General features: G+C 40.2%; 1 protein-coding gene across 1 annotated transcript; it reads right to left on the reverse strand.

Annotated features, from left to right (window-relative positions):
• Positions 1-4843: 4843 nt before the first annotated feature.
• bhlha9 (basic helix-loop-helix family, member a9) lies at positions 4844-5716 on the reverse strand. Its single transcript, XM_053442369.1, has one exon. It carries the CDS (start codon positions 5714-5716, stop codon positions 4844-4846), a length of 873 nt encoding a protein of 290 aa, XP_053298344.1.
• Between the last annotated feature and the right edge of the window lie 12635 nt (positions 5717-18351).

Below are 18351 nucleotides of genomic sequence, written 5' to 3' on the forward strand. Positions count from 1 at the left end.
ATGTTCATATCAAGTGGCAGATAGGATTCAGACTGACTGGCAGGTCTTCAGACTGTGGGAGGATCCTCAGAGAAACTCCTCACAGATACAAAGACGATGCTAATAAACACCATTGGGTTATATACAAACAGTAAATGCTTGATGACCACTCAAAGCTCTTTACTGTACAGTTTTGTCATTCACTCATTGACACACACATTCATACAGTGCATCTATGTGCAGCACTTTCTCTCACACGTCGCTCAGTGTGTGATAGACACCATTTGAGGCATTTTGGGGTTTGTTCTCTTACCCAAGGCATTTCAGCACTTGGAGAGGATGGAACTACTGACCCTCTGGTGGAAAACCCACTCCACCTACTGAGCCACACCTGCCCATGTTGACATGCCTTGAATGTGCTGTATACATTTTAAATATTGGTGGGCCAGTTCTGTTAATTTGGACTGGCAGTGGTGGAGTTCAGTATCAAAAAAATTAAAAAACATAGATTTAATTGAAGTGAGCTTTCTTATACACCATCTGATATTATATGTGATTGGAGGATGTTCAAACCAGAGTCTTCATTCTTAAACAGAAGGAAGGTTTGATATTCCAGGGGAAAATAACTATCCACAGTTCCTGTAAATTATATAACTTGCTCCATTACCGAGAAGCAAAGAAAACCCTGAAGCCTCTGAAATGAAACAGAATGTGAATAATAGGCAGCAGTGTTGTCGCATTCCAACTGACAGTACTGCAACATCAAATGAGCTTTGAAACCTTGAGCATTTTAATCTCCACAGGACACACATTTATTTGCAACCTTACCTCATATCATTATGGCAATGAAAACAGACAGATCTTTATAATGGTATACAAAATAAATTGTGCCTTTTTAGTTTATTTTTGTTTAAAATGCAATGCTTTTCCTGTTGTTGTTATTTACTGAGCATCTGTGGAGCACGGGCCTCTGACTCTGAGCACCCTGAGTCGCAGAGATGTATTATGCTGTCTCCATCTAGTGTTCACTAGTGAAACTACACGTGGCTCTGCTGAGACAAACAAATCAATAAAACAAGCTGCATCTTGTTCCATTTGTCAAGAGAAAAGGGCAGAGATAACACTTCCTGAATGGGTGAGGCAAGAGTTGTTGTGTTTTTTTTTCTAACAAGGACAAAAGTCTGATAAATAATGCAAAACAAGGTGAATTCGTGTAAAAGGAAAAAACTGAAACAAGAAAGTATGAAAAGGTTGTTTTTAATTGTCAAAGCTTCAGCAGCGTTTGTGAATACCCACTCTATGTAAATGTAAATGTTACGCCTGGTAAAGTTGTTAACAGTTTTCTTTTTTGAAAACATGTGAAAGGGATAAGCCCCTATAGACAAAATGTTGTGTAATAAGGACCTATTGAAAAATGAGGACAGAAAATTTATATTTCTCCGAAAAACGAAGGAAACAAATTTGCTATTGTAGTTCATCTAAATGACTGTGCTAACTTTAATATGTCCATTGCTTTATATTGTTAATTGACCTTCAGCTGAAAACCTGGTGATATGATCATATCATGTGATTTTTATAATTTGATAGTTTTTAGTGTAGAGCTAGACAGGAAATGAGAGAGTACAGTAAAATACATGATTGGATTTATTTACCGTAATCATTCTGCTGTCATTCAGTTCACATGAGAATTATATTCTTTTAAGTATAGTTTATCTACTATAAACTTCAGTGGGTGACTCAACAGGTCTCTGACAGTTGATTTAATGTCCTGACACAGTCTCACAGAAAAAGTCTTATAAACATACAATATAATATGTTTGTGCATGTTACGGGAACACGCTATGTCTGTCACATCATGCCCTCTGGCACTTCTCTCACATTCATCAGTGATGTCATTTCGGAATAGTGCATGTGTGTGTGTGTTTGTGTGTGTGTGTGTGTGTGTGTGTGCGTGTGTGTGTGTGTATGTGTGTGTGTGTGTGTGTGTGTGTGTGTGTGTGTGTGTGTGTGTGTGTGTGCTTGGGGAGCAGTATGTAGAGTAGCAACAGGCATCTTCACACTGAGGACTGACTCATCCACATATATCAAGCGAACACACCCTCGTGTCCTGGCATCATTTCTCTCATGTTGGCCTGTTTTCTTTCCCGTCAGCTTGGCAGCAGAGGGTGTCGAGGAGGCGGAAAGGCCTGGAAAAAAATAAAAAAGATGCTTCGCTGACAGGCTCACATGTCGGAGAAGTGAGGTAAATCCTCAGGTGAGTCACACTTGTACGTAAATGACACTATGACCTATTCAAGCACTATTCAATGCCAAATACTTCTTGATTTTATTTTAATTTGTAAATTGAAACCACAAACATATTTAGTTTGACATCACATTAGAATTCAAAAGATACTTAGTCCTCACTTTAACAGGGGAAAAACGTAGGAACCTCAGGGAGCCACATGTGAGGGATCCCTCTCCCTGGTCAGACAAAAGAGCAATAGATCCTGAACACATCAAAAATATAACAGTATTTACATAATGGAAAGGTGTGTCAATGTTAAAAGTATTTATACATAATAAAATGTCTGATAGAGATGAAGGGAGCAGCTATGTTATTCAGTTGTTAACAGTGTGTGAGTAGACATTTTGTATATCAAGCAGGCTGTTGTAATCCTAGTCCAAGATTAGCCACCAGCTAGATCATGACCCATCATCATGATCCTCGATCACTATTTTAAGCTTTCTGAAGTCAGATGAGCTCATCACATTTGTGCTGATTAGGTAATTGATTAAATGTTTAGAAATTGCACTGTGAAATTCACTGTTAATGTGAAACACCATTATTTAGAAACCAATTAAATTCATGAATTCAGTAAGCTAACAGTTCAGATGAGAATATATCTGTGTCAGACTTTTCTTGCGTTTCTCAGCAAAGCCAAGTTGACGGTGAAAATACTATTCACTCTTTTCTATACGGCAGCTTTTCTATAAAGCAACAAAGAGCCAGCCTTTTTTTCATTACTCTCCTATTCATCTGATGTAGAGATTTTCCTCTTTGTGAAACCACCAGCAACAAGAACTAGACGACCAGCGCAGCGTCAGTAGCAAGATCCTATCAGCCCACTTTCACTCTCAGAGTCTCTCGAGGACCCAGACAAGTAGATAAACTGGCTGTAGTGAGTGGAGATCTGTGTTTGTGCCAAAAAGGGAGGAGAAAGAGACATGCCGTCACTGAGAGCTGTCAGCCACACTTGCTTGTGAGTCAAGGTTTTCCGATGATTCACGTCTGTGCAGAAGCTGAGCAGCAGGCCCAAAGTGTAGTCACTGTCCTCCTTTTTCTTATCCTCCTCTTCTTAGTATTCCACTCCTCCTCTCCATTCATCTCTTTGTCTGCGGTCGCTTTCCTTCCTGCCTGCTAATTGTTGTCGTACCACAGCATTTATTTCTCCAGTCAGCCTGCAGTGCCTCTCCCCGGGCCAGCTCCTTTCAGCAGCATCTCCAGGCCCTTGTTGGGAGACCTCCAGGATGTTCAAAAAAACCTCTCCCACACCCAGTTGCACCTGCGGGCCGGCGCAACCCGACAGGGGATTTCACCGCTCTGATGACGGGGCACACTCTTCCTTCCTGAGCCCACATAAATCTGTCGGTGGGCTCTGTCCTACAGTCTAATATTAAAGCTGTTTTCCATGACATGCTGCTCGGCAGGGGAGGGAAAGCTGTTGTTGACGAACATGAGCTGGTGAGGCCGGGATGAGAGGTTGTGGTTAGAAAGGACTTTTCTTTATTGTCCTCTGATCCTCTGCATGAGCTGAGCAATCACTAGAGGTGATCTCACTTGCTGTTGTTGCAGAGCTTTACCCATAAAAAAGCTAAAAGATATATCCAGGAAAGCTAAGTGTGCATGATACACCACATGTACCTCTCGTTCTTTGAGATATTTTGCCTCACAGAGCAAAACCACCGTCGGTCTTGTCTTTCTAGCTGTCGGCCCTTGCTTTTATTTTATTTTGTGTAAATAGCACCTTGGCTTCCTTCAAGAACAATGACAAGAATGGACTTGTAAGGACATTTTTCTAATGAGTGAAGGACCTCTGTCATCTCTTACCCCGAGAGGTTGAGCCTTCTGACCTTAGGCTATAATCAAACACATAGACACGCACACACAGACATGCATGCACACATAAACACGCATTCTCACACTTGCACTCATGCAACAACAATGTTTTGTGTTGTGTGGAAGATGAGAGAAGCAAATAAATGAAACGTTGTTGTCATGAACGGAAAAGTAACAAGAATGATCTCATTTTAACATTTAATTCTGAAGTTTAGAAAACGATGTACAAGCTCTTTACAATTTTACAAACACCGGGTCAACAGACCCACAGAGACTTAATATGCCATACAGAGAATAAATACATTTACAAATGTTGAGCTTTGGGCTCTAATCGGAATCACATTTCTGTAGGATCCACTTTCCACTGCTTGAAAATATAGTGTAGGAACAGTAACAGTATAACACAGCAAATGCAGGCTGTCTTTGTCGATCAGTCGGCTTATGCATTTCATGGTTGCACACATTAAGTAAAATAATGTACAGTAATTCAGCAGTTTTGCAGCTTTAATAACTAGAGCAGCAGATTGTACAACATTCTTTGGGTTAACCAATTTGAAATGCAAGGTAAAAATACATTTGTTAGTATTTACAACATTCTGCAGTCTCGATTGCCATTGAACTTTTATTTATGTCTGTCAATAACGTTCCTACTATACTGAGTTGATTGCCACAGCAGAGAACACAAAAACCTCATGTGACGTTTCTCCCTGAGATGGTGTCAAAGTCCACTGGTGTCGTCAGGGCGCACGGGGGGGGATGTACCTGTTACAGTATGTCCGAGCACAGAGACAGGCTGTGCTCGGACTCTGACTTGTAGCTCACCTGCCATGGAAGCCCCAGAGCGGGAGGCGGCTCAACAAAAGTGTCCACATATCCCTGCGTGCAAGAGGCCCACATCCCCGGCTGGTAGCCCAGCCCCTCGCCCACCTGAGGGTACCCCAGAGGACTGGGCGGGTGGTTGTGCGGGCTGCTGCAGTGTCCATGCGAGGCGTAAAGCTGTCCCTCAGTGGGGTAACAGGGATAGTGTGGGGACGGGGGACACGATGACACCATGTTGTCCATGTAGACATGGGGCTCCGTGGGCAGCCTGTGTACGTGAGGCCCAAGTTGTGGCTGCACCTGGTGAGAGAGGGACGCGTGCCAGGGGATGTAACTCTGATGCTCTAGACGCGGGACCGTTAACCGGGTCTGGTCCGGCCGAGATGCTCCCGTGACAGCGGCCCCCGCGGTGGCCCTGTTGCACTCCCGGTGGCTGCAGGCCTTGCCGGGGGGGTTGGAGTTCAGGAACACTGAGAGCGCGGAGATGCGGTTGATGGCCCTCTGCAGCGTGGCGATCTTGGACAGCCGCTTGCCGCTGAGGTCATGGTTCAGGGCGACGCGCAGGGCATTGAAGGCCTGGTTGTAGTCCATGATGCGCTTCCGCTCGCGCACGTTGGCTGCCATCCTCCGAGCTTTTGAACGCACCGGTCGATTGCGCTTCTTGGTCTGGCCCTCCTCCAGGTCACTCGGGCTGCTGTCGGAACTCTCGCTGTCTTCGTAGGACGCCTTGTGACTCCCGTCGTCCTCTTCTTCACCCAGAATTCCAAGCTCGAGCTCTTCTTCAGAGAACTCTGATACTTCGACACTGCTGCAGCTCATTCTGTCGATACCAGGGCCGGGGATAGACAAGTCTGAGGTGTGTTTGCAGCTCCCTGACTGTTTGTTTGTGTGGGGCTGTCGGTGTTCGCTGCTGTGCCGACAGCCCAGGTACTCTCCTCCTCTGACTCCTCTGCTGCCTTGTGATTACTTGTACCTGACTCTTGTACAAGTTGGCCTGCTTTTAAAAGCTCTTGAAGTCACATGGCACAGTCACCTTTGAGGAATGGTGCACTCTCTCCCTCTCTCTCTCCCACTGCAGGTTTATGAGCGCCCTCCAGGCAAATGGCACTGTCACCTCCTCCTCCTCCTTCCCTCCTCTGACTCTCCCTCACATCTCTTACAGGATCTTACAGAACAGTTTCAACACTGCACATCAGTTTAAAAACATAATCTAAGCTCAGTAATTATTTGAACAAGACAATCAGCTAATTTCACACTTCCTGTTACACTTTTGTAACTAATTTGATTTGTATGTTTTCACTCCTTCACTCTTCATATAGACTCAAAATCAAGCTCCATTCTCTGTCATTGTAAAGAACAACATTTGAGCTGAATGACTACCAACATTCTTTCTCTGCACCGTCTACATCTCTCTCTTTGCATCATCATTATCTTTGAAGCGTCATTTGTCTACATCTGTCTCCTATGAATGTTCGTCTGAAGGACATTTGCGACAAACTTGATTTTCCAAGTGGCCTGATCCATTAAACGCATTTACTCTTTTCTCAGGTGCAGGAGGAGAGGAACCTCCTTATCCACCGTAGGTTAGATTTGTCCTTGCAATTAGCTGTCTCTCGAGTGGCGATTCGCCCCTGTCTCTCTGTCTCTCTCCGCTCAGGTTTAAGGGCCATGTAATTTAGAATAGCTTCCCTGGAACCCGTCCCCATAAATCAGGCCTGGGCAGCACCCGAGGACAAGAGTAGAATGAGCCTTCGACTTCAAAGAGAGGGAAAAACAAGGGCAAATTTTTACAATTAGAGCCTGCAATTACTGCTGACTTAAGCTATCGATCTTTTGTAGAGAAGAAGTGTTGCCTTTTTCTTTTTCAAGATATATATATTTATAAATAAATGAAATTGAATATAGTTTGTTATTAATTACCACGTAAGTTGATGAGTTACATATCATTTTCTAAACATTTACATACCAGATGCAGAATATAAACAGACTATCCTGTGTTTTCTTTACACATCTTAGACCTGTTTTGACTAATGTCTGGAATTGAATACTGGAGCTGGAGGAAAAGCCTCCAACCCAATGAAGGATCTCTATGTGTACAGTGAAAGGTGATTGCACTGACCTTTAGCTAGGCTTCTGGCCAAGTGCAATGGGTCAGGTAACTAAAGGGTAGGACCTCAGACTCTGAACTGCAGGGGTCGTTGAGAAGCATTGCTTCCTTCCTGCCCTCTTCGTTTTATTATGCGTGTTGCGGCTCAGGGACGGCAACCTTTAAAACAATTACAGCCCACAGTTTCAGTTCCTTAAGCACAGCTCATGATTTGAGGTGGGAAAATTCAGTCTGGTCTTTTTACTGCTGTGTCCAGAGTATCAACTTAGACCTGGAGTATTAACTCATTATAAAGTTTTTTATTCGTAAACCCCCAAGTATATTCTAATATAAAGTCAGATAAATGCAAATGCTTCGATGCATCCTGAGGTTTTGCACAATTTATTATTGCAAAATCAACACACTTTAATTATTTTATTTAACCTGCAAAATATTCTCTATTACACTTCGAATAAACCAGATGCATTTTATACAATGTTAGTAACAAATAACAATTATTCCTTTATTAGAATTTCCAGACCTGGATCCAAAAGCCATTCACAAATAAAAGTTGCAAATCATGTTTGTGTTTTCTAAATTTTAATTTGCTTCTAAATCCAATGAAATGTGTCACGAGCCTAAATCAATAGTATTTTATAATCGATGACACTAATGTTCACAACCTGAATATGATGCAGTTTTTATTAGTGTCATTGGTGAAAGCAGTTTAATCCCAATGATGACGTTAAAGCATGATCTAATTTCTCTCTTTCTTGTTTTGCATTGAACCGATGGGCCATTCCTGCGCCGTTATGAAGTAACCTCCTAATTACCACACCTTTTAAATAACCCTGGTGATCTACTGCATACCTTTATAGGTTCAACTGTTTGAAATGTTCGGTGCGGACCGCTCCGGAGTATGCAGGCTCTATCACATGCTGTGATTTATGGCTTCACAAACATGTCAGATTTACTGCCGTGGTGTAAAGAGCATGCAGACTACAGCCTCGGACTCTCCCCGACCATTCATTTTTGACAGGTGACAAGACACCAGTAATTATCAGCCGCCAGGAATAAATCACTAGATTTTATCACACTGCTCGCCGTGCCCTTGATGGAATAACCATTTTCAAGCAAAGGGGGAACCTGTCCAACGCCTCTGAACCTTAGATTTGTAAATCTCCTGCTATAGCCCCCATAATGACTGGTTGTTAGCCGTTTGTTATTAGAGGTCTGTGTGCCAAACATTATAGATATTTCCTAAGGGGTAGTTAGGGGTAATAAGTGAGTAAGGTCCGGGTTCGCTAACCTTGGCTTTGCAGTGGTATGTTAATACATGTTTTTGGTGTCTGCCATGGAATTTTCTCACCTTAATAAAAAGCCTCCAGTCAAAAAAAAGAAAGGGTTGCACTTATCTGTGTCCCTCCGCTATTTACCACAACACAATCCCTTAGGAATAGTTAATGTCTGAAAAATCAATGTTATCAAGTGGAAACTGCCAATCTGTAGCCTTTCATGGCAGTTATGCTATTTGTCATAGTCTAATTGCTTTTATTGCAGAAATACTGCATTACCTTCTCTGAAAGGGACAGGATTTACATGGAACATTCCTTATTTTCAGGACAGAGTTATGTTTTCCATGTTCCAGAAATGGCAGAGAAGGTATTACAACCTCATCCATTCTGGTTCTTTGTGAATTTTGTGTACTCAAGTTTACGTGATAGTTATTTTTGGTGCAAGGATAAATATTCAGTGCCTGTGTTGGAGGAAGAACTCAAGTAAAACTAATTTAACCAAACTAAACACGTGTAACTTTGTAAAACCAGTGAAAGTAAAAAGTGATAACATAAAAATCAATTGGCATCAAAGTAAAACTACATGTCAGGCAGAATTGTCCTTTCAATACATTATATTTTCTTTTAGTGGGATTTTATTCCAGATACAGTAACATGTTGGCAGCATTTCAATATCACAGCTGGTTAAGATCCAGGGAATTCTAATACATTTGCATTACTGCTGGATAATTGAATGTATAATTATGCATCATGTTGGGGATTATACAAATAAAATCTTAATTGGCAAAGTAACGAGAAGTAACTGGATGTATACCTTATGCAACCAGGTTTAAATTCAGTAAATTATGATTTTTATTTGGATTTGAACTAAATTGATTAAACTCTCTAGTTTCTTAAGCATGCTGATTTCCTGGAAATCCTGGATCCCTCTTTTGATCTGGATCCAGACCCAATATGTTATTAGTTCTTCTTTGGGTCATGCCCCAGACCCCCAGACCCGAGATGTTTTTTGCATGTGTTCTCTGGGTCTGTACAAATACAGGGGCTCCAGTGGGCTGTGGCCTTTAGAGTCATCATCCAGCAGCTCAGTCCATCTTTCATTTTGTATCTTACTGTCATAACCGAATGCTGTCTGTCATGTCTGATGGTTTCAAAGCCTCCAGTGAAGGAGACTCTCAGGCCTCCCTGAGTCACACTCTTCTTGAACAAAGTGAGACATGAAGTCTTGAAGAAACATTTGAACATTTGACAAAAGAAAAAAAAAAAGATCTGAGTTATAGTCGGGTTTTGTATGAGCTGTTCTACTCCTCCGTCAGCGTGTACCGCAGAGACGTACTGGAGTGAGACACGCGTCTTGAATTTTGGTGACATGGTGAGAGAGTGTCTGCATTAGAGATCTCGTCCAACGTGTTAAAAAACAGATCTCGCTGAGAGCAATTCACACTGACAGAACAAATGTGAATCATTCTGACTGAAATTACTGGCACTTGCGTGTAGCTGGCTGCTGTGATGCCTGTCAGAGAGCACGGGAGCTATAAAATCTCTGTTGTTGACTTGAGACGATCCCCCGGGTACTAGAGCAGGCACTGCCCAGCATAGAAAGTGTTATTCACACAGTATCTGTCACAGCGTCGGCTATTAATCACAAAGGTGTGCTGAGGTGTATTCTGCAACATTAGAGAAGTAAAATAGATGGTTGTTAAGAGGAGGAAGAGCATATCTTGATTAAGGCCTATAAATACTTCAAGTTGTCATCATCTTTCATCAAGCAGTTAATCATACCAGGATACATTTCCAATAGAAAAAAGACACAATTAAAATTACATTTTTTCTTTTTATTATTCACATGAATTATTTTTACAGTTATTATACAAATTCAAAATTCTTGACATGGAAATATCAGATTTTTTTTAATTTTGTATATTAACCTTGCCTTTATAATAATAGTAACCAATTGATCAATGATACATTTCTTTTCAGTCAGGTCATGAAGGTGGGCTGATGGCTGTGTGGAGAAAAACAGCACTTATAATGTTTGGGTCACTAAGAGATCCTGTGCTCTCTAATTTAGCCATAAGAAGAACATTACTATAACCTCTGCTGTTAGTGATTTATACCTTGTAATAAAACCATGCAAATCTGTCAGTACTGATGTCATGACATGTCTAACAGTTTCCTCCGCATTGGAATGTCAGTACACTTCCTCCCCTGCCCTAAATACTTGAATCACAATATGAATCACTGGTTTTTACAGGCAAGCATTTACTGTAAAATCATATGAACTGAAAACTGCTGAAAAAGACCTGTATTTATTGCACGGTGCAGTGTGAAGGCATTAAGCTGTTAAATCATGTTTTATCGTGTGCCATGCAAACGCTGAGGTTAATGTATGATATGACCCAAAAATATGCAAAGAGTTGGAAAAAAGAGGATCCCGACAGGACGCGGTGTATGTTCATCGTGCATTCCTTCCAAAGAGAAGTCAGTCATTACTCGGGGTTGTCATTAAAGGGTCCATTTGGAGTGTTGGAACATGTGGTCAAGGTTAACTCTCCGTAGGCTAGTTCCCACACAACCCACAGCAGTTAAAGTGAAGCCCTCTGACCAGAGGAGTGGTAACAAAGCATCAGACCAATACTCTGGTTAAATGGCTCTAATACGTTTACAGCACTCCCCTAAAGTGATGTGCGTGAAATGTCTCCTCATGGGAATAGAGATCGATTGACTGGTCTTAGAAGTCTGTGGTTTTACTCTTATTATCTGTGATCTGTAAAATAAGTAAAAAAATACATCTAAATAAAAATATCTAACAGCTGTCGGGTTTACTGGGAGCATATTTGTTTAAGGACAAAGGAAAGTTACAATTAACTTAAGGAGTTTTGTCATTACGTGGCTGATAATTGTAGCTTTGTGTTTGGGGTCAATTATAACCTTGTCCTGCCTCTGGCCATCAACCTCTCTCACAGCAGGAAAGAGATCCCACACCTTCTACAAGCTTTGAGATAAAGATTTAAACTTGTTCCACCAAATTAAGTCCACAGTTGTATCCTAAACTAAATATATATAATATTCATTCTAATCCTGAATATCAACTTTTTTGTAGCATAAGTCAAGTGATAGGTTCACAATGTCAAAGTCTATCTTAAGCTACATTCGGTGTGAATATAAACAGTGGGACGGTTTTTGCTCACTCCATAATGTTCAGAATGCACATAAGGGATCCATGTGTTTAACTGTAGATGGTCTTTGTTTTGTGCAGAAATGCATTCAGAAGTATTTCCAGTTAAGACACTTTGAAATGAGTCTGTGTATTTTGTCCCCAATCACTGCTCATTGAATAATAATCAATCTTTTGATGGTCACTATAAAACCTGGGGAATAATTGGAATTATTAAAACAACAACACTCTGTTTCAGTGCTCATATTACCACCTGACGATTGTTTCAAGGCTGACTTGTTTCAGATATAATTTACATTCCTCTGCAACACAACACTGAAACACTGCATTTATCTTGTTGTACATGTTGCAATTATCCCTTCAACTATAACCGAAACACTGGTAGTTACCCAAGAGTAATTTGTCAAGTATTTTTGTTTGACCACGGTTGATGTCATCCAAGAGACTGAACTCATTTCCCAGGCTTTCACTCTGCTACTGCTGCACACATCCTTAAAGAATATGATACTTTCAACAGGACGGAAAATGTCATATAGCTCCTAAATAACCAAAAAAATCCCAACTTTACAGTGTCACACTTATTGTAATGCAGTTACATATTGAACTCCAACTTCAGCTTGGAGGACAATAGTTGTATACATCAGTGCCGCTTAGTGACAGGAATAAGAAGGCCTCTCTATCATAGCTATCATATTATTAAAGGCAGGGAAAGAGAACTGTTATAGAAATGCTGCCCTCTAGTGGTAATAACATCACACACAAGTACTAAGGCTGCTTTAGCTTGGTTATTTAAATGCAGTTGATTTGTGCGGTTTTTTTTTATGGTAAATAGCACAAATCAACTGTAGAGGGAGCCACAATCCAACTTGACAATAGCTCTGGAGGACACAAGCAACTACAGGAAGCATGACCATGTTCAGCAGTCTTTTATTGATGTGAGGACCAGGAAATTAGCTAATTAAAAAATGTTAAGTCATGCCAGGTAGAGGTGCTAGGAGTAAGGATTAAAGCTAACTCAAAAGAAACAAAGAACTGTTCAGTGTGCAATCTTTTGCCAGAATTTAAAATGAGAATGGCACTCAGAGAGCACATACCTCCAAGGATTACCTATAGTTTCACATTTTTGTTTGGATCTGCTCCAAATTTCACACACCCCGTCCCCTAAACACGCCTATTTCATTCATCAAGATCAATGAAAAATTCTCTGACAGATCAACAAAAGTGTTGCAAGACACCCTTCCGTGCTATTTTAAATAGACTGAAAAGTAATTCCTGAATTCGCACCAAAATGTAATGGGAACTGTTCTGATCCATACAACATCCTTTCACCAAGTTTCATTCTAATCCATCCAGTAGTTGTTTGCTAACAATCAGACAATATAGATTTTTTAACCAGTAGTTTGGCACTTTAATGAATAGTTTGGCACTTGTCTTTATTTGATAGTGACAGTGGAGATATCAAGTGGGAAATATTGACTTAGTTTATCTGCCAGACAGCAGATGACCATAGTATAAAACTGTTTAAGATTTTTTAACTTATCCAACAGGCAGCATTTAAAAATTACTATTTAACTAGCACAGTGTCATTGTATGCTTATAGTGACATTTTGATAGGGTCTGATCTGAGGGGTGGTTAAGTTAATGTATATAATTATAAATATTTCTCAAGCCTTGTGATGTCCATGTAATGTCAGTGGTTTAAATGGCTTGATTATTGTCTCCCTGTGAGGGTTTTCACAGAAAAATGCTTTTGTTTGAAAGTATTTGATTTCTTATGAGATTTAGACCTGTGTTTATTTTCCTAATGAAGGGAGAAGGGTCCGGGAAGGTGACAAACAGTAAGAGGGAGATACTTTTCCTATAGTTGTCAGTTGAGAAAGAAACAGATCATCATAGAGTTTCTCCCCCATTTAGTCCAGGCATCTCACAGGTTTGAAAGATTTCTAACACAGATATATACAGTACCAGTTAAAAGTTTGGATACACCTTCTCATTCAATGGTTATTCTTTATTTTTCTTTCTTTCTACATTGCAGATTAATATTGAAGACAATCCAAACACATATGGAATTATGTGGTAAACTAAAAAAAAATGCTCAACAAAGCAGAATATGTTTTTTATTTTAGATTCTTCAAATTGCCACCTTTTGCTTCGATGACAGCTTTTCACACTCTCAACCTTCTTTCAGTCAGCTTCATGCGGTTGTCCCCTGGAATGGTTTTCCAACAGTCTTGAAGTGTTCCCAGAGGGGCTGAGCACTTGATGGCTGCTTTGCCTTCACTCTGCGGTCCAACTCATCCCAGACCATCTCATTGGGTTTAGGTCGGGTGATTGTGGAGGCCAGGTCAGCTGACGCAGCACTCCATCACTCTGCTTCTTGGTCATATAGCCCTTACATAGCCTGGAGGTGTGTTTGGGGTCATTGTCCTGTTGAAATACGAATGCTGGTCCCACTAAGTGCAAAGTGGTAGCCATGCTGGTTAAGTATGCCTTGAATTTTTAATAAATCACCAGAAAAGCCCCCCCACACCATCACACCTCCTCCTCAATGTTCACGGTGGGAACCAGACATGTAGAGACCATCCGCTCACCTTTTGCGTGTTTTACAAAGACATAGTGTTGGAATAAAAAATCCACAATTCTGACTCATCAGACCGAAGTAACGATTTCCACTGGTTTAATGTCCATTCCTTGTGTTTCTTGGCCCAAGCAAGTCTCTACTTGTTGTTGTTATTCCTCAGTAGTGGCTTCTTTGCAGGAATTTGACCATGAAGGCCTGATTCACGCATGGACAGCTGATGTTGAGATGTGTCTGCTACTTGAACTCTGCGAAGCATTTACGTTTACTCTAATCTGAGGTGCTGTTAATTTGCGGTTTCTGAGGCTGATAACTCTAATGAACTTATTCTCTGCAGCAGAGGTAACTCTTGGTCTTCCTGTCCTGGGGCTGTCCTCATGAGAGACAGTTTCATCATAGCGTTTGATGGTTTTCGCGACTGAACTTGAGGATACATTCAAAGTTCTTGAAATCTTCCGGATTGACTGACCTTCCTGTCTTAAAGTAATGATGGACTTTCGTTTCTCTTTACTTAGTTGAGTGGTTCCTGCCATAATATGGATTAGAACTGTAGTCGAATAGGCTTATTTACTGTATAGAGCCTGGCACCAACCCTGCCTCTGCAAACCACAACTGATGGTCTCACACACATTAAGAAGGCAAGAAATTCCACAAATGAACTCTTGACAAGGCAAACCTGTTAATTGAAAACCATTTCAGGTGACTACCTCATGAAGCTGAATGAAAGAAGGCAGAGAACAGCAAAGCTGTCATCAAAGCAAAAGGTGGCTACTTTGAAGAATCTAAAATCTAATACATATTCTGGTTTGTTTAACTCTTTTTTGTTTACCCCATAATTCCATATGTGTTCCTCCATAGTTTGAATGTCTTCAATATTAATCTGCAATGTAGAAAGAAAGAAAATACAGAAAAACCATTGAATGAGAAAGTGTGTCCAAACTTTTGATTGGTAGTGTATATATATATATAATACATAGTATTTTCAACAATAAGACCTAGGTTTCAAAATGTACATCCCCAGTCCCTCTTATTTCCCTTTTGGAACTTTGTTCATGCAGATTAAAATAAAATGCTTAATGTACCACATTACCTGGCAGCATCTTCACAACGTGAAAATGGAGTGACAGGCCAAAAAGGTTGAAACATATTGTCATGGTGTGTGAGGACAAGAGGTAGATATACACTCTATTCCCTGTAGGTGGTGTGAGTAGGCTGTATTTGCTTTTACGTTACTCTGAAGTTACCCCGAAAAAAGCAGGAGGATGAATGGGAAACTAGTAGATACGATGTTTTAACCATACATAATCCTATCGACATAAATAACATCTACGACCAGACTTCTAAACAAGAACAACAAGGAGAGGGTCATGTTAAGAGCTGGAGCCAGTTGACATCGGACGACGGGCGAGGTACACTGGAGGCCAGCCCCATCACAGGGCCGACATAGAGACAAACCCCAAACCTTACCCCAATCTGAATGTTTTTGGACTGTGAAGCAGAAAGAAACAGTAATCATAGAATCATAGTCTCATGAGCCATATATAGTCTATAGTCAAATTCTGGACTCTCAATTATTTTCTGTTTATTTTGAAAATTATTATCATGTTTCTACCTCTTGTTGTTGGTCCCCATTCTTTGTCATTGCCTCCCCCACCCTGATGTGTTTCCCCTATGTCTCCTTACCATTGCCAGGTGTGTTAATGCCTTGTCTACACATAATGCACATTTTTATTTTCTCTCTGTTTAAAAAATAAGTCTTCGTCCACACAACCTTCATTTTACAAAATATCTCCATACAGACGAGAAAATAAAAATGACCACAAACACTCAAAGAAGCATTCCAGGCCAGTAGGGGGCAATGAAGTTTACATCAACCATCTTTCAACTACTAAAGAACATTGCTGTGTTCCAATTAATGTTGGACAAGGCCTTGCTGATAATGTGGTGCAGTGAGGCTAGATTAAGCTACAAACTTCAAATGAGACTTTGCAGTAATAACCAAAAGCAGAGAAACAGTATTCCTTTACCAAACACTCTATTTTACATGTACACAGAAATATACAGTGTCTGAAAGTCTGCACTTTGGAATTCATTCGTAAAAATCTCTATTTTAGTGACTTAAAATGTTTTTGTGCGGATGAGAGACAATAGGAAATAATTTGCAAAAATATACAGTGTGGACGGGACGCAAGTCAACTTTTTCATTATATAGTGTAGTGAATAAGCCATTTTGTAGTGTAGTATCATAGTGTAGTGAATAAGCCATTTTGTAGTGTAGTGAATAAGCCATTTTGTAGTGTAGTATCATAGTGTAGTGAATAAGCCATTTTTTTGTGTAGTATCGTAGTGTAGTGAATAAGCCATTTTGTAGTGTAGTATCATAGTGTTGTGAATAAGCCATTTTGTAGTGTAGTATCATAGTGTAGTGAATAAGCCATTTTGTAGTGTAGTATCATAGTGTATAGGAATAAGCCATTTTGTAGTTTAGTATGATAGTGTAGTGAATAAGCCATTTTGTAGTGTAGTATGATAGTGTAGTGAATAAGCCATTTTGTAGTCTAGTATGATAGTGTAGTGAATAAGTCATTTTGTAGTGTAGTATGATAGTGTATAGGAATAAGCAATTTTGTAGTTTAGTATGATAGTGTAGTGAATAAGCCATTTTGTAGTTTAGTATGATAGTGTAGTGAATAAGCCATTTTGTAGTTTAGTATGATAGTGTAGTGAATAAGCCATTTTGTAGTGTAGTATGATAGTGTATAGGAATAAGCAATTTTGTAGTTTAGTATGATAGTGTAGTGAATAAGCCATTTTGTAGTGTAGTATGATAGTGTAGTGAATAAGCCATTTTGTAGTGGGGTATGATAGTGTAGTGAATAAGCCATTTTGTAGTGTACCACTACCTCGTGAACAGACGATGGACCCAACATCGATCGGTCAGACCATCATGCATTGCTTGTACTGTCAAAGGCATTGTCAGACTTGAGAGAGAGAGATGGAGAGTTACAGGTTTTCTTTTTTCTGATTCATTAACCTGCTGAACTCATTAATTAAAGAGGTGTCCGCACACTTTTAATTGTATACGTAACATAAGTCTCATGACAACACAATGCTAACATTAGCTGCTAGCTAATGTGATTTTCATCTTGATTTCTGGTGAGCAGCGTTTCAGCCGTGTAGCCGTAGGTCTCCCAATGGTTATTAAAACCCTTATTGGGATCCTTTGAGAAACAAGCTCGCTTATGAAATATTGGCATGAGTCGTATCAAAATTTCGCTAAAAACAAACATGTATTCATGCAAGAGATAATCTGGTACATCCAGTTCATAATTATTGGACAAATCTCAACACTGCCCCATTGGTTCCCCTCACTGGGTGTCAGTTTGTCTCTTCTGTCCCCCTGTGTTACCTCAGGCCTCTGCCCATGTTTCCCACAGACTTTTGAATTTGAATTATGAGCTTTGTATCCTGTTCTCCATCTGGCTGCCTCCCGAGTACCTGTAAGTTCCTCTGCTCCAGCAGCCTGTATGTGTGTGTCTGCATTTAGGCCCAGATAGGCTCACTGAAGGTATCACCATATCACTAAAACCCCCTGGATTAGCATAGGCCTGTATTTACAGTTATGATCAGATGAGTAAAAAAGATAAATCTGATTTACTGTGGGAAAAATTCTTAGATTATATATTTGTGAATATTTGGAAAAATGTTGGTTAAAGTTGGTTTTGATAAGAACTGATCATTGCCAGCAAGACGTATCTCATGAATGTGGTTTAATGTATAATGCAATGACTAAATTATATTTAGTATAATAATTAAGATTTTTATTATAAACCAAAGAGGGATTTAAATCCTGGACGTAACACATAACACACGACCAGCCTAAACAACAGAACTTGGTGTGAGGTAGTGCTGTCTGCCTCTACTCATGAAATTTTTATCCTCTCTGGATGCTATGATGATTCCATTTTATAAAAATTGGTGGTTTCAAAAAAACAAAAAAACAAAAATATAAATAAATAAATAAACTCGATGCTGCAGCAAAAACACACTCAAAAATAAGAACCAAATTCAGAGCGAACATTTTGATGACATGAAGCATTTTTTTTGTAATTCAGATTGAATGGAGATGTATTAGCCAAAACACACGGTGCAATGCATGCACCCTCTGTACACACATGACATTTTGCAGCAGGAGGATCAAATGCAGGTCCCCTTACAGAGGGTGAGCGCACAGAGAATCAGTCAGCTGCACCGTGGACCATGTGTGCATGCGTCCTCCTTCCCTCCCATTCAGCTGTTTTAAAACGACAACCCCCC

This window comes from Pleuronectes platessa, chromosome 15 (genome assembly GCF_947347685.1).
Source record: "Pleuronectes platessa chromosome 15, fPlePla1.1, whole genome shotgun sequence".
NCBI lineage: Eukaryota > Metazoa > Chordata > Actinopteri > Pleuronectiformes > Pleuronectidae > Pleuronectes > Pleuronectes platessa.